Source organism: Sus scrofa, unplaced genomic scaffold, assembly GCF_000003025.6.
Source record: "Sus scrofa isolate TJ Tabasco breed Duroc unplaced genomic scaffold, Sscrofa11.1 Contig525, whole genome shotgun sequence".
NCBI classification, from domain to species: domain Eukaryota; kingdom Metazoa; phylum Chordata; class Mammalia; order Artiodactyla; family Suidae; genus Sus; species Sus scrofa.
The window spans coordinates 1-23003 of NW_018085236.1; the positions used below are offsets into that span (position 1 = coordinate 1).

The window sequence follows — 23003 nt, forward strand, 5'->3', positions numbered from 1 at the left end:
GGGGAGGCGGGCGTGCGTGTCCACTCTCCTCTCTCCTTCTGACTTGGGGAGGCCCCAGCAGCTTCCCATGGAGATGAGGGAGGACCTGCATCCCTATCAGCCAGCTGCTCCATCGAAGTTTCGGAGGCCTATGGGAAGGTGAGGGGCCTTTCCTCGGGGAACGCCCAGCCCAGCGAGCATCCCTCCTGGTCCAGATTCTGGAGCCAGGGAGGCCGTCAGCTCACAGCAGGGCTATGGGCTTGTTCCCTGGGGCACTCAGGTACTGAGAGGAGGAGGTGGCAGCTGACGTGGCTACAGTGTCCGGGGTCGAGTACGTTGTGTAGAGCCCGGTCACCTGCAGGTCGGGGAAGGACTGGTCACTGCCGCCAGAGATGGGGGTCAGGCCCGAGGCGCCCAGCTCACAGCCAAGTGGAGAGTCTCCGAAGGCCCCCAGGGTGTCCAGGCTGAAGCCCTCATCCTTCATCTCCTCCCAAAGGTTCCCTTTCAAAGACAAGAGCATTTGGGTGAGCTGGCTTCACGTCAAACAGATCGGAGTCTGAATACGGCCTTAGGGAAGAGGCACAGATTAAATGTGGGGTTTCAAGTCACTGCAGGACAGTGTGGAGGAGCCAGAGTCCCAGCCCCAGGCATTCCCTCCCCACGGGGCATCCTTGAGAACATCACTTCCGTCTCCGAGTCTCAGGCTCCTTGGACGAAATGAGATGATCAGAGAAACCACCTCCTAGGACTGCAAGGCTTAAACAAGGGGATGCGTGGGAAGCCCTCTGTCCTCATTAAGCAGTCCCATCATGGTCAAAGACAGGGGACAAGACCACAATTTAGCTTTCCTCAACACATTTTTTTTTTTTTTTGGTCTTTTTAGGGCCACACCCAGGAGGGCTGGGAGGAGGGGTTTCGTGGGTTAGGGGGCAGATTTTTTTTTTTTTTTTTTTTTTTTTTAAGGCAGGAGTTCAAATACCATTCACAGCTATACTAGAACTGCTAACTTGTGCATTTCCTTGTTATCACGCAGCTCCTGAGGGTGAGGATTTCTGGGATTACACATAGGAGGTGCACCATGTTAGCGAATGGACAGACCCTGAGCCTTCATTGAAGCCTGAACTTCCTGTGTTCATTCATTCATTCCTTCACTCCTTCCCGTGTTTTGAGGACGACCATGTGGCCAGTAAGAGGCTAACATGTGCCAACCTGGCATGAGGTTGGCCCATGCAAGTTGGAGCAGTTCTGGTTGGAAGTTTGGGGTCAGAGAGACCTGGTTGAAATCCTGGCTCTGTGACTTCCTAGCCGGGCCACCTCAGGCCAGTGACCTTACTTCTCTTGGCCTTGCTTTTCTCATTGGCACATGGGGATGCGGAAGGGCTGTGGCCTCCCAGGCTGTCACAGGCCCAACGGGATGATGTCTATGAAGGGCTTGGCACAAGGCCTGGTAGATAGTAAGCACTCACTAAATGCTTGTGATTTGCTATGATTAGGTAGTTAGGAAGTGTTTGTTGAGGGAATGAGATGTGGGGTGAATGCAGATGGCCCCCTCTCCTCTGCCCTCCCCTTTCTTTCTGCCACCCCCCCACCTGGCTACCCCCCCCTTTCTGTTCCCATCACCATTCTTCCCGCCTCACCCTGCAGAGCGAAGTCCATGATGCTGGGGTCCAGGGCATCCACCTCAGTGTTCAGGTCAGTGCTGATGTTGATGAAGTCCCGGGGCCCTTCCAGGGCCGGGTGGGGGGGGGGCTAGGGTAGATCCGGCAGGGCTGAGGGCGGGGTCTGGGCTGGGGCAGGGGAGTCTGGGGCAAGATGTGCCTGGGGCTGGACCTGGTGGTGCAAAGGCACCGACTGCAGGGACAGGGTCATCAGTGGCTGGGGCGGGAGCTGCGAGACGGCCAGGCAGCTGTGGGCCATGGCCACCGTGGTGGCGTGGGTCAGCATGGGGGCGTCCGGCTCCCCTGGCTTGCCAGGGCGTCGGCAGCTTTCTGGCCGGTCTGAGATCAGCTTGTCCAGCTCCTCTGCAGGCAAGTGGGAGAGCTCACTCATCAGAAACCCCCCAGAGTCCCCAGGCCCCAGCCCAGGCCTGGATGCAAATCCCAGGGTTAACACCCATGTGATTTTAGCAAGCCTCTTGGACATTGCACTTAATGGTGGAAAACTTGGTTCATAAACCTTTGGCTCACATCTTTGATTTCTTCAGCATACGCTGCCAGAAGTAGAATTAGCGATCAAACTGGGAGACCAAGTGTGCAGGTTTGATATTACTTTGCCCTGGAAAAGTTTTCACAGTTTACGTTCTACCAACTGTACAATGACAATGCCAGTTTCACCACATCCTAGCCCACACTGGGTGTTAGTGTTTTATTATTTTGGGACTCTGTACCGATGTGGAAGAAAGCTAGGGAAGCAGTATTTCCCATGGTTGTTGTGTTTGGCATTGCTGTGTGAGAAACTGGGGTTGTTGGTGAGATTCAAAAGCTTTCATGTGTTTCTGACCAGACCCTTCAATTGACCAGCCACCAGGTAGGAGTGGGGAGGAGAGGTATATTTCACAGGGGAGAAGGGGGCGTGGTGTTTAGAGTCCGCATCCCTGCTGAGGTGGCTGAGCTTGTTGTGGGATGGGCAGGGCGCAGGCAGCGATGTGTGTGGGTGTGGGTGTGGGGTGTGTGTGTGTGTGTGTGTGGAGGGCGCCCGGGCCTCACCAGGGTTGGCCATGCTCCTGTGGATGGCAGCCAGGTCCTTCCTCTTCCACTTGTGCATCTCTTCCTCCATCTTGTCGATGCGGGCCAAGTTCAGGGCCCACAGGCAGCCCTTGCGCGAAGACCCGCTCATCTTGTTCTCCACCTTCTCAAAGCACTTGTTCAGAGACAGGTTGTGTCGCACCGAGTTCTTCCAGCCGTCGGGAGCCGTCTGCGGGGAGAAACGGTCGCATGGGAGATGCCCTCAGGGATGTCCCCCTGAAGCCCCTCTTTCCAAGGGGATCTCAAACTCAGTCCTGGTTCTGGCAGTGCCAGGGAGAGGCCAGAGCCACGCCCACACCCCATCCTGGGCCGGGACCCCTCACCTTGAAGTAGGGGAAGTGCTCCTTCATGAAGCTGTAGATCTCGCTCACGGGCAGGCTGCCTGTCTTGCTGTTCTTCAAGGCCATGGCGATCAGACAGCTGCACACAAAGTGTGGGGCAGGCCAGGTATAAAGCCCAAGGTCCTCTCTGCCAGGAAGTTGTCCCTGCTTCATCCCCTTGGTACCAGCCCTACACACTCACAGTGTCAGCTTGCAATATCTTTTCATAGCCCTCCTTCTTTCTCAGCACCTGCCCTTCTTGACCCTGAGCTCAGCCATTGATACCATTTGAGAAAATTTTTATCCCCATAATGAATGGGCCTTTAGACTTTTTTTTTTTTCTTTTAGGGCTACACCCGTGGCATATGGTGGTTCCCAGGCTTGGGGTCCAATTGGAGCTACAGCTGCCGGCTTACGCCACAGTCACAGCAACATGGGATCCAAGCCGTGTCTGTGACCTACACCACAGCTCACGACAATGCCGGATCCTTAACCCACTGAGCAAGGCCAGGGGTTGAACCCACAACCTCATGGTTCCTAGTTGGATTCATTTTTGCTGTGCCATGACAGGAACTCCCGGGCCTTTAGACTTTTAACTAGGCTGCTTACCCCTCCCCACAAATCTTGTGAGGTACACAATAGTATTATTTTGATGACTTTACCTCATAGGGAACTGGAGCTCACAGAGGCCAAGCCACTTCCCCAAGGCCACACAACTTGTGAGTGACAGACTGGAGCGCTGGGCTCAGTGTCTGGAGTGGGTTCTCAGCCCTGGGAGTTGACTGACCACATGACGGTCCTTCCTAAGAACGGGTCCCACCCAGGGTTCCCCCCTCCCCAGAAGCCTAGGTCCCCACATCCAACTGTCTGAGGTGCCCTACAGACAGCCCCTCGAGTCCCCCACAATCCCGGCCCCCCCAGACCTCACCTGTAGGAATAGATGGGCTTGGGGTAGTGTTTGGGTGCAGTTCCTGGGATGCATGCACAGCCATTCGGGACTGGGGGTAGGGTGTCCGCGCCCCAAATGGGGGCCATATAGGCCCACAGGAGAGCACTTCTCATAGGCAGGGTCAGGGAAGGGAGGCAGAGAGAGAGAGAGAGCGTGAGTCACTCAAAATGACCCCACCCCAACTCTGTCTTGAAGAGCCAGATGCAGGTTGACAACCCCAGCAGACAGTCTTGTGTCTGCCCATTGTAGGGTGTGGGGGGAACCCAGTGAGCACAACCCCATGACGTGGCACAGTGGGGAATGTTACTCCCATGTTCCAGGTGGGTAAATGAGGCTCAGAGCAGTCCCTGACCAGCCCAAGCCAGGAGCGTCTGCCTCTGAGTCCAGGGCTTCTCCAAGCCCCCCGGTACCTGCTGGACGCCTGGGGGCAGCGGGAACTGTGGATGGGAGGCAGGAGAGTATAGCTGTGGCGGGTCCTGCAGGCTGGATGAGGGCTGGCCCCCGATAGGGAACTGGCTCATCTGCTGGGTCCAGAGAGAAGGAGATAGAGGGTCAAGGGGGACTCCAGCCCCGCAGGACATGTTTTTTCACTCCCCAAGCCAAGTGGTGCACTTACGCTGGCTCCGTGGTTGGCCATGGGACCCAGACCCAGAATGCCTTGGTGGGCCATGGCGGCCGGGCTGTGGAGCAGGGGACCTGGGGTGGCTCCCACGTGCAGGTCAGCTGCCCTGGTCAAGGCACCTGCCAGAAGGAAACACAGAGATGCCTGGGCTGGGGGAACTGTGTCTGTGGGCAGGGACAGCTCAGGCCCTGGGCACCTCCAGAGAATGGAGCCACCTGCCGCCCTTGGGGCCTGGCGCATAGTAGGTTCCTGGCAAATCACTTCTCTAGGTATAGTGGTGAAGAGTGGGTTCCTACCTGCTCCTCTGCCAAGGATTAGCTTAGGAAGAGCAGATGCCCTCCTCTTGTCCTGTGCTGGGCCTATGACAGACATTGCTAATCTATCGCAGAGTCTCACTGCCCCAGCCTGATTTTAAGTAGCCACTTCTGCTCTAGCAAAGCTGATGTACTGAGGCTCTTGCCCCCGGGCCGTCAGGTCTTCTCACTTCTGGCTGCCACCTGAGCTCATCCTTTGTTCCTTGGTCTGTCTGCCTTGTCCTTCTGTCGACTCCCTCGACTCCCTGAGAGCTGGGACCACATTTTATATGACTTAGTGCTCCAAATGCCTGGCATAGTGACAGGCACAAAGGAGGTGTGCAGTGATGCCATGAAAGAAGGAACTTCCTTATTTCATGGTTATCATCTACCAAATACCTACTGTGTGCAAGGTACTGTCTGCATTGAGTCCTCACAACACCCCAGGAGGGCAGTTCTATTATCTTTTCATTGCAGATGAGGAAAGAGGTTCAGAGGGAGGGCACGCCCCCAAAATCACACAGCTGTTCCCTTGGAGTTCTTGATCAGTATTGACACACCATTCGCTACCAGGTCACATCAGCCCATAGGATGTTTTTGTAAATAAAGTTTTATTGGCACATAACTGCACCCATTCATTTAACATATTGGGTATGGCTGGCTTTGCCCTGCAGTGACAAAGCTGAATAGTTTTAACAGAGACCATTTCAAATAGATACTGGCCCTTCACAGAAAAAGTTCGCTGACATCGGCTACTGATGTTTTGGCCAAGAACAATTCATCCAATGAAAGAAACACTCTGAGACATTAATTTTTCAGTTCTGCACACACTTTTAATGTACAGGGCGATTGTTTCTGTTGATTGCTTTTCTTCATCACCTTCCGTGTCCCTAAATGTTTCATCCACTTGCCATGACTGCAACTAGCTGCCATTTAGTGAGCACCTACTGTGTGCCAGGCCCTGTACTCAGTACTCTCTTTGAAGTCAAAGTCTTTTTTTCCCCAGTCATTTTACAAGCATTTTTAAATTGAAGTATAGTTAGGAGTTTCCTTGGTGGCACCACAGGCTCAGGATCCAGTGCTGTCAGTGCTGTGTGCTCAGGTCGCAGCTATGGTTTGATCCCTAGCCCTGGAACTTGCACAGGCCATGGGTGTGGCCAAACTAAATTAAATAAATAAATAAATTGAAGTATAGTTAATTTACAATGTTGTGCTAGTTTCAGGTATACAACAAAGAGAATCAGTGATTCTATATGTATGTGTATATATATAGAATATATGTATATATATGTATATGTATTCTATATATATATAGTATATGTATTCTATATATGCATATATTCTATATATGTATACAGATAGAATATACCCTCACCCAGGGTCTGGCACATATATATATATATATACATATATATATATATTCTTTTTCAGATTCTTTTCCATTGTGGGTTATTACAGGACATTGAGTAGACTTCCCTGTGCTATACAGTAGGTCCTTACTGTTTATCTGTTTTATATACAGTAGTGTGTATATGTTAATCCCAAACTCCTAAATTACCTCTCCCAAAGTACTTGTTTACTTTGAAGAGGTAAAGGAAGTCAATGTCTGTAAAGGCTCAGAAAACAAATATTTCAGGCTTTGCCAACCCCGGTGATCTGTCTACTTTTTTCTTTTTTTTTTTTTCCTAGGCCTGCACCCATGGCATATGGAGGTTCCAGGCTAGGAGTTGAATCGGAGCTGCATCTGCCCGCCTACGCCAGAGCCACAGCAACGCGGGATCCGAGCCGCATCTGCGACCTACACCACAGCTCACGGCAATGCTGGATCCTTAACCCACTGAGCAAGGACAGGGATCAAACCCAAAACCTCATGGTTCCTAGTCGGATTCGTTAACCACTGAGCTACGATGGAAACTCCTACTTTTTTTTTTTTTTTTAATAACACTTGAAAAATGTCAAAACCTTCTTTACAAAAACAGGCCCCAGGCTGCATTTGGTTCTGGAGACCGTAGTTTGCCGCCTGCTCTGGGTGTTTGAGATGCACGGGGGTAAGGGACAGTCTATCTCTATTCTTCATTAAAACCTTAGCTCACCCAGGATCTGGCACAGCGATGAGCAAATGAACAAAGCACGTCCCTCTGGGGAAGGTAGACGTAGTGCCATTTTACAGAGGCAGAAACCCAGGGAAGGAGAGAAGAGTGACCTGGCCACAGCCCCAAGCAGTGGATGGCAGTGCTGGGCATTGCCCCTCCTTGGGACCACCCTCGCCCCACCCACCTTGCCCCTGAGCCTACCTGGGTGTGCGTGGGGTGCACTGGGGCCGCCCAGGTCCACGCGGCCACTCGCCATCTGCTGTAGCCGTGGCACATCCACAGCTGTGAGCCACGACAGCGACTGCAGGTCCCCAGGAAGGTCGTCATCACCAGTGGTGGCCAGAAGCCTGCAGGGAGGGGCAGGAGCTCGGGCGGGGCGGGGAGCTCAGGCCAACTCTGGGGGTGGTGGGGGCTCCTCTACCTCTAGAATCACTCCCTTTAGCCTCTCATCACCTCCTCCAAACCATCCTAACCCTCCAATCTGCCCATCCCCAGGGGTTCCCTCTTTGGCAGCCAGATCACATATCTTCAAATCCTCCCTTCCTTTACCCACTTCCATCTGACTCAGATCCTACCCCCAAATAATCCACACTCGTGTTTGTTGAGCACTTACTATGTGCCAGGCACTGAATCAAATCAAGTCCTTTACCGGTATTAACCCATTGACACTCGCAGTCACCTGATGAGGCAGGTATTATTATTATTATTCCTATTTTGCAGATGGGGAAATTGAGGCTCAGAGCACTGAGTCAACTCACTCAAGGCCACACGGTATAGGAAGTGAGGGAGCTGGAGCCCTAGCAGTGGGGTCCGGTGCCTGAACACTTCACCATGACCCCATGCAGCCCCTGAAGTTTCCAGTTAGGACCCACGCCCACCATCCCCCCTGCCCCAGCCAATTCATGAGCATTGCTTTCTATGGAAAAAGCCTGCCGTTGAGGCTACCAGGCAGGTACACCAATTTGGGGCAACCATAGCTCCCCAGCACCCTTGAAGTCATGCTCGCCTGCCCCACCCCTGGAGGGTCCCGGGCCTCACAGTAGGATGCTGTCTGTGTTATAATGTGCAGCAAACTGGCCAGGAGCCCAAGTCAGACCCACCACCCCACAGGCCAGGCACTTTCTGGTTTGTTGCCCAGAGGACCACCGTCCAAATTCTAAACTCCAAGTTTCAAAAATAGGTGTCCTGGGGCCTCAGGGAGACTCAGCCTCCACCCCTCCTGCCATCTGTGTGGCTGCCTCAAGCCCGTGTTCTCTCTTTCTCTCTCTGTCTCTCCTCCCCCTCCTCCCCATCTCCCCCGCTCTCCCTTTCCTAGTGTTTTAGGGCCACAATTAGCGTTGCCATGGCACCCGCTGCTCGGTTGTCACCGGGCCTGGGCCCTCAGCCCACCAAGCTGGCATCAGGTGACCGCACGGCTGCCCTGGCGATTGGCTGCCTCATAGGAAAACAGGGCCTGGAAACGATTTGAAAACTCAGCCTGGCCCGTGTCAGTGGCAGCAGTTGGCCCGGCTGCTGTCCCCTGGCGGCCCATTGTGTGACAAACGACTGTTGCCCCCATGGCACGTGGCTCCCATTGTCCTAGGGTCTCCCTGCAATTGTTTTTACAGCCCCCATTCCCACCCCCGGCTGCTGCCCATTCGACCTGCTCATAACTCATCTGGATGAGTGACAGGCCAGGCCTGGGCGATGCCATCTGTCCCCTCGGGCCCATGGAGACCATGGGGTGAGGTCGAGGGGCAGGGCCTGGTGTGCTGCCTGCTGTTGGGGGAGCCTGGCTGGCCCCAACCCAGCCCTCCTCACCCCACGGCCAGCCAGCCTCCCAGCATCCCATGGTGTAATCCCCACTCCTGCTCAGTAACCTGCTGTGGCTCCCCAGTACCCCTGTCACTCTGCCTAGCCTTGGGGCCACAGGGAAGAGTGGAGATGAGGCCCTGCTGGCAGGTTTCTCAAGGCGGGGGCCCCACCAGAGCCCCTGAATTGGCGGCGGGGGGGGGGGTTCTTGTTAACACGCCAGGTTTCTGGGTATCACCATGGAACAGGATCTCTGGTGGCAGGTGACTCTGATAAGGCAGTATATGTGTTGGCTAAGAGCTTGGTCTCTGGGTTCTAATCCTGACTTCACTTACCTGTGTGCCCTTGGGCCACTGACTTAACCTCTCTGAGCCAACAGTTTTTGATCTGTAAAATGGGGCTAAGTAATAATGGCCTACAATCTGGTGAGGATTCAGTGTATTAGTCCATGAAAAGACCTGGAACCGTGTCTGACTTTGCTGTCATTAATATCAGCATTCATGTTAATGATGACAGTCAGGCCTGCAGGGGACTGGAGGTATGTCAATCCTGTGGGCTCTGGGGGCACAGATGGGCAGAGGCTGCCACTAGCAGCTTCTGTTTACTGATTGCTTCTCGTAGGCCAGTCCCTGGGCTCCATGCTATCCCCCTTTTATAGATGGAGAAACTGAGGCCCTGAGGATGCACATGCTCTCAGCCTGTTTCCCCCACCCCCCACCCCCACCCCACCCCAAGAGTGAGAATCACGTAAGGGAACTGCTTAGCACACAGCTGTACTCGCAGCTGTACTCGTAGTAGGGGCTGAGTTAATGGTGCTCTTCTGATCCTTCTTTTCTTTTTCCTGCTGTCTGTGAGCCCCAGGGGGCTTCCCCTTCCCCCCTTCTTTTACAGCAGAACCCCTGCCCCCAGCAGTAGCCTGGGGTCTGTCCTGCTCCTGGTACCACCGCCCCCAGCCCCAGCATGACCTCACCTCCACTTCAAGACAGCCCTGCTAGCACTTCCCCTGCTCCATCCGAACTACTTATTCCCAGAAGCGCAATTCAAATTCTGTCTCCTGGCCTCTTAATGTCAAAGTCCCTCAGACCTCTCCTGATCCGGCCCTCATTTTCATGGGGATTCCACCCATGGGGAGACTGAGACCACGAGAAAGGAGGCAGTTTGCTGCCAAGGTCAGAGTCCAGGAAAAGACCAGGGCAGGGCCTGCTGGCTCCTGTGAGGGCTCCTTTCCAGCCGGGAATGCCTCCTCCTCCAGGAGGTCTTTGCCACCCACACCCCAGGCATGAAGACGCCCTCTGCATCCTGATTGCTCCCTGGGCCAGAGGGTCCTGCCCTGCCATCCCTCTGCCCTGGACCTGCCTCCCTGCTCCCTGAGGGCTGGCCCTGAGCCCCGTATCACCCCACATCACCCCATGTCCCTGCACACAGTGGTGCCACTTAAATGCCTGCCAGGCTGACCCCAGGCCACCAACTTGGAGAACTGTGTGACAGTGACTGTCATAGCCAGCACTTTTAGCTGCCCTCTGCCACCTTGAGTCTTGGCAACAGCTTTAGGGCAGGAACAGGGAACAGGCACAGATGGGGAAGCTGAGGCCAGATCTGTGAAAGCAGAATCGTGACCAGGACTCGAACACAGGCCTGTCTGCTCCAGTCTTGGGTTGTTCCTGCGGTACCACAGGCAGAGGACTGGAGCTGGATGTCCTTTGCCAGAGTGGGGTTAGGGGCCCCACCCTGAATCCAGGTCTCTCACCTGGGGCTGTGTGAACCGCCCTCACCCAGGTGCCGGTTCAAATGCAGAGTCCAAGGCCAAGCCCAGACCCTGGAGTCCTACCCTTGGGCTCTGGGGCCCGATAAGCTGTATTTTAGTGCCTCCCTAAGCTCTGGGGGAGGGCAGCCCTGAGGGTGTGTGACAGGGGCATGGGCACAACTCAGGCTTTGACTGGACGGATCTGGGTTCAAGACCTTGTGACCCTTGCCAGTGTGACCTCCAACAAGTCACTTCAAGTCCCCGAGCCTCTATTTTCTTATCTGGAAAATGGGAGAGTAACAGACCATGCATCGCCCTGGGTTGTTACAGGGATCAAGTGAGCCAGTGTGTTCAACTTCTAGCACAGGCCTGGTCCCAGTTCTGCCTTTTCAGGGGTTGGATGCCCATTCTGGGGGTGGGCAGCCAGGCCCTGATCCTACTCCCCCCGCTGCCTCAGGCATCCCAGGGGCGCTCTGCTCCTCCCTCCTGCCTAGGCCACAGTGTCTGCCTCCACCTGCCTGGCCCGTGGCCCAGCTGGTCTCCTGAGATGTCTGTTGGATGCCCGGGAGCCCTCTGGTGGAGTCTGTGGGCCCAAAGCCTGGTTCATGTCCCGCTGCCTCACAGGGTCTCTGGCACCCAGGCACCTCTTCACTGTGTCACAGGAACCAGGTGACGCTCTAGGGCGTAAGTAAGAATGTCCCATCCCCACTGCCTGGCCCGGGGTCTGGACCATCTCTGTTCTTTTCCCTTCTGCCCTCCTTTGCCCCCTGCAAAGAGGCACAGAGCACAGCCCTATCTCCACGGTGGCATGTGGAGGCCCCGAAACCTCTCCCTCTCCAGTGCCTAGAGTCTCTTCATTCAAGGTGCCCCCAAGCGCCCCATTCCTGTCTTCTCCTAGGGCTTCATTTTAAGTGGCATAAACCCGGGATTCTTGGCAGCTATGATAAGAGAAAGACTTCTTGTTCAGGAACCACTGTGGCTTCCAAGCGATAGACCCTCAGAAGGGCACTTAATCCTCAGCCTCAGTTTCCACATCTATAAAATGGGCATGAAATGATAATAAGAGTAACAATATCTGGTACCCCACCCAGGACTGGTGTGCTGGAGTGGGGATGAAGTGAGGATTTGGGATTACTTCCTGGAATGTGTGTGTGTGTGTGAGAGAGAGAGAGAGAGTGTGTGAGAGAGAGATGCTGTGTCAGCCTCCTGAGTTGGTTTTTCTTCTGCTGGAAAATGATGGGACATTTGCAATGCAAAGGATGAGGCAAAACCCAGCCCTGTCACGCTGGGGTCTCCCAAAACCTCTCCTGCTCTCTCTCTCTGGGTCTCTTGGTGAGGACAAGAGCCAGCCCCTCCTAACCCAAGTCACCATGTCACTGTTGCCTGCCCACCTGGGGTCACCTCCAGAGGAACCCACAAGAATGAAACTCCAAAGACCCAGCTCGTTCCATCTGCTCCCTCTGCACCACCACCCCCACCCCGGCAAGTCCTATCTCACCTCTGTGCCTCTTTTCTGACTCTCCCACTCTCTCCTTGTCCATGTCTCTGTCTCTCTCTGTCACTGTGTCTATGGGGCCCTGTGCTGAAGTCCTGGCCCCCGTCTTCCTGTCTGGTGACATCAGATGTGCTTCCAATCCTTCATGAGCCCCAGTTTCCTCCTCTGCAGAGTGACAGCAGCAGAGCACTCACAAGAGGCTCTTAGTAAACATCCCTCCTCTCCTTTCGTCCCTTCTCTCTGATGTGGGGCCTGCCCATCTCCTGCAGACCCCGCTCTATCCACACACTCACACACCCATCATTCCTGTGTCCCTACCAGCGCTGCCAAAGCCACTGAGTCAGGCTTTCAGGGGATGAAAGCAGTTAACACATGCTCTCCCCGCCCAGGTAATTCCACATGCCCGCCTCACCCTTCAGGCAGTCAGTTGATGCCATGCTCTGACACAGGCCTAGCATGATGGGCCCTGCCTTCAAGGCACCTCCACTGTGCCTTCCTCCGCACCTGCATACATTCTATTCTTTCACAAAGGATGCCTTTCCTTCTTCTCAGGACCTGTCTGCATCCCCCTACCTGAGCCCCAGGGAGCATCCTGAACCCAGCTGATGTCCCCAGGGAGGGCAGGGGCTGCACTCCCAGATCTCGGGTCACCCACATCTGGCAAGGAGGCAGTAGGACAGGGGCTGAGTTCACTGCCGGGCATAGGCGGCCCCAGGAGAGCCTGATGCTAAAGGAGGAAACTTGCATCCCCTAAGGGAGGAGCCCTTACCCTTAGGGCCCATCACAGTGTCAGGCATACAGTAGGTGCTCAGTAAGTACTCATGGATTGGACCAATGAGCAAACAGATCCAGCTGTTCAGATGCCCTATCTCCACATCCCCCGGGGCCCAGGTAGGGATGAATGGCCCAGCTTAATTTTATTTGATTTTATAATTAAATAAAATTGAATTTTATTACAGCCTGTGACCACAGTTTGGAGTGAGTGAGCCCCTGGGGTGCCCCCTGCCCTGAACTTAAGTGGGTGACATGACTGATCTTGTGTCACCCTCACGAGAGCCGGATCAGGAATGATAGCATTCCTACCTTCCCATTTTCCAGATGGGGAGACTGAGGCCAGGGAGAAGTGGGCCTGTCTAGGATCCCCAGCCAGAGACTGGGTTGATGACAGTATGTGTGTGTTGAAAATGTGCTCTGTGAAACGGTCGAAATATGTGCTCTGCAAATTCTAGAAAATCTGGGGACTGTGCTATCCAGTAGAAAGCCATGCATGGCTATTTAAATTTAAATTCATTAAAAAAAAAAAAAGGAGTTCCCATTGTAGTGCAGCAGAAATGAATCTGACTAGGAACCACGAAGTTGCAGGTTCGATCCCTGCCCTCGATCAGTGGGTTAAGGATCCGGCATTGCTGTGAGCTGTGGTGTAGGTCACAGATGCGGCTCGGATCCCGCGTTGCTGTGGCTCTGGCGTAGGCTGGTGTCTACAGCTCCGATTAGACCCCTAGCCTGGGAACCTCCATATGCCGTGGGCACGGCCCTAAAAAGACAAATAAATAAATTTAAACTCATTAAAACTAAATAAAATGATAATTTCTTTGTCATGCCAGCTACATTTCAAGTGTTTGGCGGCCAATGGCTGCCACAGTGGACAGTGCAGACGTGGGACATTTCCACCATCGCAAAGCATTCTGAAACATTCTTTGATCTTGATGGAACAATCTGTGGTGTTTCTACCTTGCCTTAAAACAACTGGACATTTGATTTGAATTTTTGGACAGTTAAGGAGCTGATTTCATGGATGTTGGAGTTTTATTAGGTTTTGTTATAAGGACAGTCCTTCACCCCCAACCCCCCCGCCTAGCCAGGAAATTAGGAGGAAGTGCTCTATAACATTGGAAGCTATGTACTGAGGTGACTTATGAAGTAGTGAGCTTGCTGTCCTGGGAGCATTCAAGTAGGAGCCAAGGGATGACCTGTCAGGCGTCTGTTGGATAAAAGATGAGCCTAAGCAACCCCCAAGGTCCCTTTTGATACAAAGGCCCTGTACCTCAGGGGAGCAGCTTGCAGGTAAGTCCCTGGTTGCATTTCCAAAGTTCTATCATCTTGGGCAAGGCCCTTTCCCTCTCCAGGCTCCAGTGCCCCATCTAAAAGCAGTGATGGCTGTAGGGCTCCAGGAAGGCAGAGTCGCACCCTGATTAGCAGCAGGTGTGAACCCAAGGCAGGTGGGCCTGAGCATGAACGCTCCCTGGCTGTGTGACTGTCACCTGTCCTGGGCCTCCATTTCCCCGTGTATAAAATGGGAATAGTAAGAGCACCTCCCCTAAGGGGACTGTCAAGAATATGACAAGAGTTCTTATAAGCATTAGATCAAAGGAAGCATCTAGTTTTCCACTGAAAAGGCAAGTTTAACTATTAGTCCAGGGGTTCCAGAGGAGACCCCTGACAATACAGCCTTCGCAACCCAAGTGGGGGGATTTGTCACCATCAGGGGACCCTCACTAGTGAATGGAGAGCTTTGGGGGCAAAAAAAAAAAAAGACCTAGGTAGCATTCCAGAGTCCCCTCCTGAACAGAAGAGTTCACTCCCAGCTCCCCACCCAGGGGGAATGGTGGGCGCATCTGTTCAAAGCTCGGCCACATCCATTGTTTCCTTATACTTACACCCCCTACCCAGGGGCATCATCACCCCCTTTCACAGATAGGAAAGGTGAGGCCAAGCCAGAGGAACTCACCTCAGCAGCTTCCTGGCAGGGGCCCCAGGTATCTGCCCCAGCACCTCCCACCTAATCCTCCCCAGGCCTCAGTTTCCCCATCTGGAAGGCAAGGGGGTTGGGCCCCTCCTATCTCTGTGCAGAGGCAGCCCACCTCTGCTGGGAAGTGGGATGCTGAAGGGTATGGTCCCCGTTTGAGGGGGTCAGAGCCTGGTTAGGAGCAAGGTGGTACCCTGGGAAAATCGACATCAGAATAACACTCTGTTATGGGTGCAATATTGGGATTGCCACTTTTCAAGGGCTGGCTATGTGCTTTTCACTTTACATGTGTTGCCCCTGTGCCCTCATGAGTCTTGCTCTGAAGGCTCTGGGTATAGCAGAAAGCCTGGGCCCTCCACAGTGCAGCATTCTGGGCCCATCTCAGCTGGAAAGCCTGGGCCCAGAGTTCTGGTGTTTCTCTTTTTGTAGCATTTCAGTGTAGCTGGTTATGAGTGTAGGCTCTCCAGAGTGTAGACCGGGCCTGGCTTTGAAACCCACTCTGCCCCTTAGTAGCTATGAGGTTTGCCTGTAGTCATCTACCTCTCTGAGCCTCAGTTTGCTCATCTGTAAAATGGGAGTGCTAATGCTTGTACCCACCTCCCAGGGGGTTGTAAGGACTGGATGAGACAGTCCAGGTGGGGTGTGCACTGCATGGTAGCAGCTCATATGAGTGTTCACATCCTGTAAAGAGTATGGATTCAGCATGAAGCGGGTTCTGCGGGGAGGGCCGCCTGCAGAGTATCCAACACTCGGGAAGCACCTGCTTCACTCCACAGCTATTTCCTGAACTCCTACTTGCCAGGCCCTGTTCTGGCAGGCAGACAAAACTCCCTCCATCCAAGAAGAGAACTTTCTAATTGATTTAGGGATGCAGAGGAGGGGACGCTGCCCATGGCATGCCCACCTTCCTGCCAGCCCCTTGGGTCTGCACACCCCTTATCTCCTGCCAGCCTGTGGGAGGCTGCTTATCATAACCATTTCACAGATGGGATGGCGACGGCCCAGAGAGGGGAAGTGACAACCCCGCAGCCACAAAGGGTGTCAGCAGTGGAGCTGGGATTTAAACGACCCATCCTAGAAATTCTTCAGTCGGGTCCTTTGCCAGTTTGGCTGAAATAAATCAAGCCCAGGGCAAGAGGGCATGATGACCATCATCATGTCATTTTTAGAAGGATCAGGCTGCAAAGTGACTCCATGGTGACAGGGTCATTGGTCAGGGGACCATGAGGCAGCCCTGGGCAAAGCGAAGCAGCCTGGAGTCCATGGCTGCCATTCTGCACTGGCCAGGGGACCAAGCTGAAAACATTAATTAACCATATCCTGAAATGATCATCCATGTTAATTGATCCCATGGAGGGATAGAAGGTGAGCCAGGAGCACAGGCATTGGACTGATGAACCCAGGGAGACCTGGATTCCAGTCCTGGCCCCAGTCCTAATGGGGGTCTTGTGTAGGTAACTCAAGGCCTTTGAAACTCAGTTTTCTCATGTGCAGAATACAGGGAATAACAGGGCCTGCCTCCTGGTTCAGGGTAGGTCAACCACTGAAGGGCATGGTATAATGTGTTTGGTTCGTGTGTTAGGCAAATGTTTGTGCAGTGAATGGATTTCAGACCCAGCAGTCAGAGTAACCTTTCTAATGGAACATCAGAACTCATCACTGTCCTTAAAATCCAATGTAGGAAAAGTCACGCTCCTTGCCATGATCTGGTCCTCAAAACTTCTATTTTTCTCTTTGCATATGCTGTTCCTTCTGCCTGGAATGCTGTTCCATGCACTCATTCACAGCTGGCTCTTCATCGTGCTTCATCCTTAGCCTAAAATTCCCCTCCACTGAGAGACTTTCCCTGGCCACCTCCACCCCTGGTGGTCCTTCCTGTGTGTGTCTGCAGAATGTTTAGCATTTTGCCATGAGATATTCATTTACACTTATTTCTGATCTTTCCACTCTAGGAGGGCAAGGACAGAGAGGCTATTTTGTTAAGCACCCAGCAAAGGGTCTGGCGCCCTTGTGGGCATCTATTCCACACCTGCTGAAGTAGGAAAGGGAAGAGGGATCCCTTCCCACCCCAGTACTGTCCAGTTCAGCTCCAACACACCTTGCATTCCCCAATCTCTCCATTTCCTTCCCAGCTCAGACACCACCTCTGCCAGGAAGCCCTCCCAAAACAGTCTGGCATCTCCCAGTCTTTCCACCCCCTGCAATAACTAGTGCCGTTAGTATCTACGCATGGCATAGGCTCCTGAGATCATTTATTCATTGTACTCTCTTATCTACCCCTGCCTTCTGAGTCCAGAGCTCACATTTAACCCTTTATTCCCCGTCTTGGGGGGGTCTCAGAGTTGATAAAGCAATTGTGCACTGGAAGGGACATCTGCTTAGGGTTCAAATCCCATCTCAACCCCTTTGCAGTCGTCTGAACCTTGGGCAAGTCACTTTGTGTTTCTGTGCCTCGGTTTTCCCATCTGTAAAAAATGAGAATAATTCCCACCACAGATGGCAGCTGTGGGGATAAAATCAGATAACCTGTAAGACAGGGTCCAGTGCCCAGCAGATACTCAAACCTGTTTCTTTCTTCTCTCCTCTGGCCTTTCATGGTCACTGGGAGGGGTCAGCCCAGAAAATACTGCCTCTGTGGGGAGCAGGGTGTCTGATCATCATTCTGGCAGGGCAGAGGCACATCCACTAGGGTTATAACTAGGAGGTTTTACCTGCCTTCTTGAAATGTGGTAACAAATTGTGACATCACTACAGACTGTTCTTGCTTCCCACCCAACCTGACCAAAAAGGGATTAAGCCTTTTGTGGAGTTGTTTATTTAGCTAGCATACCTTTGGTAATCTCTTTTGTAACCGTTGATAGGAAAAAGAAAATCAGATACTATTTAGCAAGCTCGGAAATGCCCAGCTGCACCAAGAGTGAGCTCAAGGTGAAATGATCTGATTAGGAATTGGGAAAAGAATCTTTCCTAGAATTTGGCTCGAGACTTGGTGTGTGTGCGTGTGCAGTGTGCATGTTTCTGGGGGTGAAAACACCAGATCGGAAGGAGGCCTGCCCCCCAGGACAGCCCCCTCTCTTTCTTTGCTGCAGGGAGCTTGAAGAGCTCTTCTGAAGTGTGCAGGGTTGTAAAGATATTGGGATGGTCACTGCCCCTGCCAGATGGAGCCCCCCCATCCAGGGAGGATACAACGGATGAGTGGAGTCAGTCTGGAATGGGGGTTAAACCATCCCCACACTCAGCGTAGCAGGAGGCTTAAGAGGAAAGGCAGGTGGTGGCTGCTTGCCCTGATCCACAGGACAGGATTTTGTCATCACTTGAGCATGAAACTCCCCTGATTTTCCATGGATGTGCTATGTCTCATGCGACATTTATCCATCCATCCATCCACCCATTCCTCCATCCATCCCTTTATCCATCCATCCCTCCCTCCACCCATCCCTCTACCCATCCCTCCATCTATCCATCCGTCCGTCCATCCATCCATCCATCCATCCATCCATCCATCCATCCATCCATCCAATGCACATTTAGTATCTGCCATGATCCCGGCACTGCGGTTCACCAACAAGAAAACCACTGTCCAGAGAGGGAAATGGTTTTATCCATAGTCACCTCCTTTCTTAGAGGAAGGATGGAGGGTTCAGGGAATAAATACCCTGCAGAGGGCTCTGTAAGGACTTACTCACAGGGCTCTGAGCAGCATGGCCCTGGGAGAGGCTGAGGGTCCAAGGGGCCAGCTGCCTGCCTCCTCTGGCCTCTCTGGGCCTCTGTTTTTCAATCTGTAAAAGGAGTGTGTGGGATCGGACTTCTAGAATAAAGAGTTAGCCGGGGCCTGGCACACAGTAAGTGCTCATTAACTCTCATTATTTCCCAGCACCTCTAAGAGTAGATTCCCTGTTATTTTTGAGCCAAGGGGAAACGGGCTCACCCACTTCGAACATGAGCTGTTAACCATTGCCCAGGAGGTCAGGGCTGTCCCCATCCCTGGGCCCCAGGCGGGCTGGAATGCTTTCTGCCAATTTGCTCTCTAGGCCCGGCCACTGACTCCCGACAGCTCCCTGGGGACAGGGCAGCCGCCTCCAGCTGCTGCCCCCCCTCCACCCCCACCTTCCCCACACACAGCCATTGAAAGTTAACGGCCAGACTCAGCCCCTGGGGATGGAGGGGCAGGCGGCTGGCTGCGTGGGGGCTGGAAGCGGGCAGCCTGAGTGGTCCTCGGAGCTATTCTCTGGAGATGTGGGATGGGGGAATGAGAAGCCCATAAACTTCTCCCAGGCTATTATTTGGGGAAAAAAATGGGAGCGGTTGGAAGGGGTGGGGGGTGGTCGCTGCATAATCAGAAAAACTCCCTTCCTTGAGAAAGCACTCCACCCCAGGCCTGGCTGAACACTTTTGCTAAATGGAAACACAGAGTCCTCCCAAGACCTGCAAATTGGGCTCTCTCATGGCTCCATTTCTCAGATGAAGAAACTGAGGCACAGAGATGGGCGTTGGCTTGGCCAGGGTCACACAGCTGGGAGATGATGAAGTAACTTACTCTGTTCCAGCACCTGTGCTCTTTACCAGTGGTGGAGGCCATCGTCCCCTCTGGGTGGGACAGCCTGGGGTTTGAGTCCCCACTGTCCCTATAACTAGCTACATCTTCTTTTAAGTCAACCTGGCTGAGCCTTGGTTTCCTCATCTGCCAAATGGGTGCAAGAGTGCAATTCTCTCTCTCTTTTTTTTTTTTAGCTATTTCTTGGGCCGCTCCCGCAGCATATGGAGGTTCCCAGGCTAGGGGTCTAATCGGAGCTGTAGCCACCGGCCTACACCAGAGCCACAGCAACTCGGGATCCGAGCCGCGTCTGCAACCTACACCACAGCTCACGGCAACGCTGGATCGTTAACCCACTGAGCAAGGGCAGGGACCAAACCTGCAACCTCATGGTTCCTAGTCGGATTCGTTAACCACTGCGCCACGACGGGAACTCCAAGAGTGCAATTCTCATGAGGGTGGTCGTGGCCAGGGCAGGCAGGCACTAAAGAGTTAAGAAACCACCAGCTATTACTATTATCGTTATCATTATTATTTTGATATGCTACCTTCTGTTCATGCTGTTTAACACCAGAAAACAGCCCTGAATCCATGTGAAAAGGAAAGGCTAGACCTCCAGGATTTGCCTAGGATCATACAGTTGGCAAATGACAGAGTGGAAATACTTATCTTTGTAACACCTCTGTGCAGTGGGTACTATTTCTGTCCCCACTTTATGGATTAGGAAACAGGCTCAGAGAGGTGCTCGGAGGGAAGCTGGGACTCTGACTCCAGAGACAAGCTCCTCCTAAGCCTTATGCTGCCCCCTCTCACTTTCAGCACAAGAAAGAAGCCCGGGGTCTTGGGCTGTGTGATCCTGAGAAAACCATTGCACTTTTCTGAGCCTCTCTGTCTCCTCACCTCTCTGATGGGAGCTCATCGGAGCTACCGTCCCAGCTGGGCATCCAGTAGGTACTCACAAACTGGTGTGTGCCTGGTCCACCTCTGGGGTGCTAGCCCCGCCCATGGCAGTCTCTCAACAAATATTTATTTGAATTTGTGGCCTCATTTGGGTCTCCAAAGGCAGCCATCAGGCCCACAAAGCAGCCTCCTTCTAATTGGGGGCTGTGGTCTTCTGCAAAGGCACTGCTGGTGAGTTGCAGTGGCCACGGGAGGCCAGACAGCCCCTGGGTAAACAGGGCTGATCTGAGGTGACAGCCTGCTCTTCCTAGGCCAGCCCCTGTCCTGTCCCCACTCCATAATCTGGGCTGTGCCCCCTCAACCCATGGACGTGGTGCTTGACTTGGGGGTGGGGCACTGGGAACCAGGTCAGGCCTTCACTGGCTCAAGGGAGAGATGCTGGGATCCTTCTTTTTGCTCTTCCTTCTCCTTGCCTTTGCTGGTGACCTTGGACAAGCCCTTTCTCCTTTCTTGGAGAGCATTTCCTGGAGCCCTGTTAGAACCACTGGAGGAGAAGCAATAGCTACTATTGTCATCGTCACATCCACCCGGATGCCCAGTCTCTCACCTGGGACAGGACCTCTCTTAGGACAAAAAACTGCAGGTTTCCAATGGTCCCACTGCCCACGCCACAAGCTACACGCCCTCAGAGAGACTACCTTTGAAACCAAGACCTTCTGGCTCACCTGCAAAATCATAGAAGGTAAGGTAAGCATAGTCCTTGGGCAGTTTCAGAAACCATAAACCAGGAACACTAAACCATTTAAAAAGATATCCTGTATTATTGTTGAAGCCCTCACCTGTATTCCTGTGAAGAGGGGTGGTGACTTTGCCCTGAGTTTCGAATAATTCCTGACATCATGGATGAGATGTCACTTTCTATCATCTCCTTGGAGGAAAGACAAGCAGAAAACAAAGCTCCCATCAGCAATGATATGGACAGGGCAGAAAACTCATAGTTTTCCCACAATTCAAAAGGATGGAGCTCAAACGACTAACAGTACTTTTTTTTTTTTTTTTAAGGGGAAAACAAATTACTAGAGGTTTTCTGGGCATCCCCGGTCACTCTCCCAGGGAAATTCTACAGAATTTTAGGAGCACATGAAGAAAATGGAATGAAATTCCAGGTTCTTTCCAATTCATGGGGGAAGGGCAGAGGAAGGCTCTAGAATCCAAATGTCAAATCTTGGAAAAGGTGTACTTGCGAAATGGAAATCAGAAAAACCTGATTCCCTTCCAAGCCTACTATTTCCAACTGCAGCTCAGTTATGACTAGTTTGGAAATAAAAAAATAAACACAAAAGGGCAGCTTGATGTGTCCTGTAGGTTTCTCTGGGGGAGCTAAGTTCCCATTTGCAAAGGGAATAATCCCCGCAGGACTCCAGCTCTGGAAATGCCTTCAGAAATGCCACATGCCCTTGCTGGAAAACCAATCCACCCCCCACTCCGCACACCCTTACCACCCCTGCTACACACATAGCCTCTAGAAGAAATCTTCCCTTAGTTTCTCAAACTCTGAATCTGAAACAAATACAGAAACCCACTAGACTCTCAGATCCGCTCCAAAAGTCATCAGTGATTCCTGGAAAGGAGAAAAGGGGAGCAGAGAGAGGCGGCTGCCTCATCCCCTGCCCTGGGGTCTCCCCCCTGCCCCAGGAAATGCAAGGCAAGGCACTGCCCGGGAGGAGGACGCAAAGCCGACCCTGCAAGGCGGTACCTGGAGCCGATTCTCGCCGGGCCGCCGCTGCAGGCGCTCCTGGGGCGGAGGGTGTTTCGGAGGGGGGCTCCCTCGCGCTCGCCCCTCGCGTTCCGCAATTTGGCCGCCGTCGCAGCTCGAACCGTTTTTAAATTTCCCTCTCTGGAGCTGTCCAGCACAGAGCATGCGCAGTAGCCGTAGGGGGGCTTTTCCCCAAGGGTCAGTTACAGGGCAGGGTCAAGGGGATTGCAGCGGGCGTTTCCCAGCAGCAGCGAGACTTGCACGCCCCGGGGCTCCGGGTGAGGTGTGGCGCAGGGGCAGGGACACCCTTCTTCAAACTTTGCCAGCAGTGGTCCCAATTGCATGCGCGAGCTTGCGTTGAGGAACAGTGGAAGTGTGATTTAGGCCAAAAGAATTAAGTTGCAAAAGGATGCTGGGTGCATTAAAACTTGCAATTCGTCACTCCTCAGAGGAAAAGGAGTTGGGTGGGCACGGAGATCCGTTGCAACCCCTTCTGTCCCCCAGAGTGGGGACGGGTCAGGAGGCCGAGTCGGGGCCCCAGGTAGACGCAGATTAGGGCCACCTGTCTCTTTAAGAAAGTTGCGCCCGCGGGACTTGGCGGGAGGGGGCTGCGGAGAAGGGAGCACTCGCCCCGGGCGCCTCCACCTGCCGGGACCTCTGCGGGGCGGGGGGCCGGGCTGCGACCTGGGGGCGTCCCGGGTCTGCCCTCCGCGCCCCCCCCTCCCCCGTCCCGCCTGGAGAGTGATTCCGCCCGGAGCGAGCCCGGCGGATCCTGGCCAGGAGCTGTAGTGGAGGCTGCTGCACTCCCGGTCCCGCGCGGCCAGCAGAGCCGAGCAAGCTGAGCTGAGCCGTTGGGGCCGCGGCCCGCCGGTGCGCCCGCGCTCCCGCCTTCCCCGCCGCCCGGCCCGCGCCGCCCGCTGCCCCGCCCCGCGCCAGCCGCGGGAAAGGTGGCGCGGACCGCGGGAGACGGCCGGGTCGAGCGCGGACAAAGGTCTCCCCGTCCCCTTAGGTGGGGCTTGAGTTAGTTGGATCTCCCA

General features: G+C 53.7%; 1 protein-coding gene across 1 annotated transcript; it reads right to left on the reverse strand.

Moving 5' to 3' along the window:
- Positions 1-13: 13 nt before the first annotated feature.
- LOC110258874 (forkhead box protein N4-like) lies at positions 14-22443 on the reverse strand. Its single transcript, XM_021082117.1, is given in 12 exon segments — positions 14-480; positions 1617-2000; positions 2685-2892; positions 3047-3143; positions 3972-4002; positions 4005-4076; positions 4079-4097; positions 4403-4513; positions 4609-4733; positions 7202-7347; positions 21050-21138; positions 21967-22443. Coding segments are annotated over 12 exon segments (1707 nt in total). The 5' UTR covers positions 22132-22443; the 3' UTR covers positions 14-220.
- Positions 22444-23003: the final 560 nt, after the last annotated feature.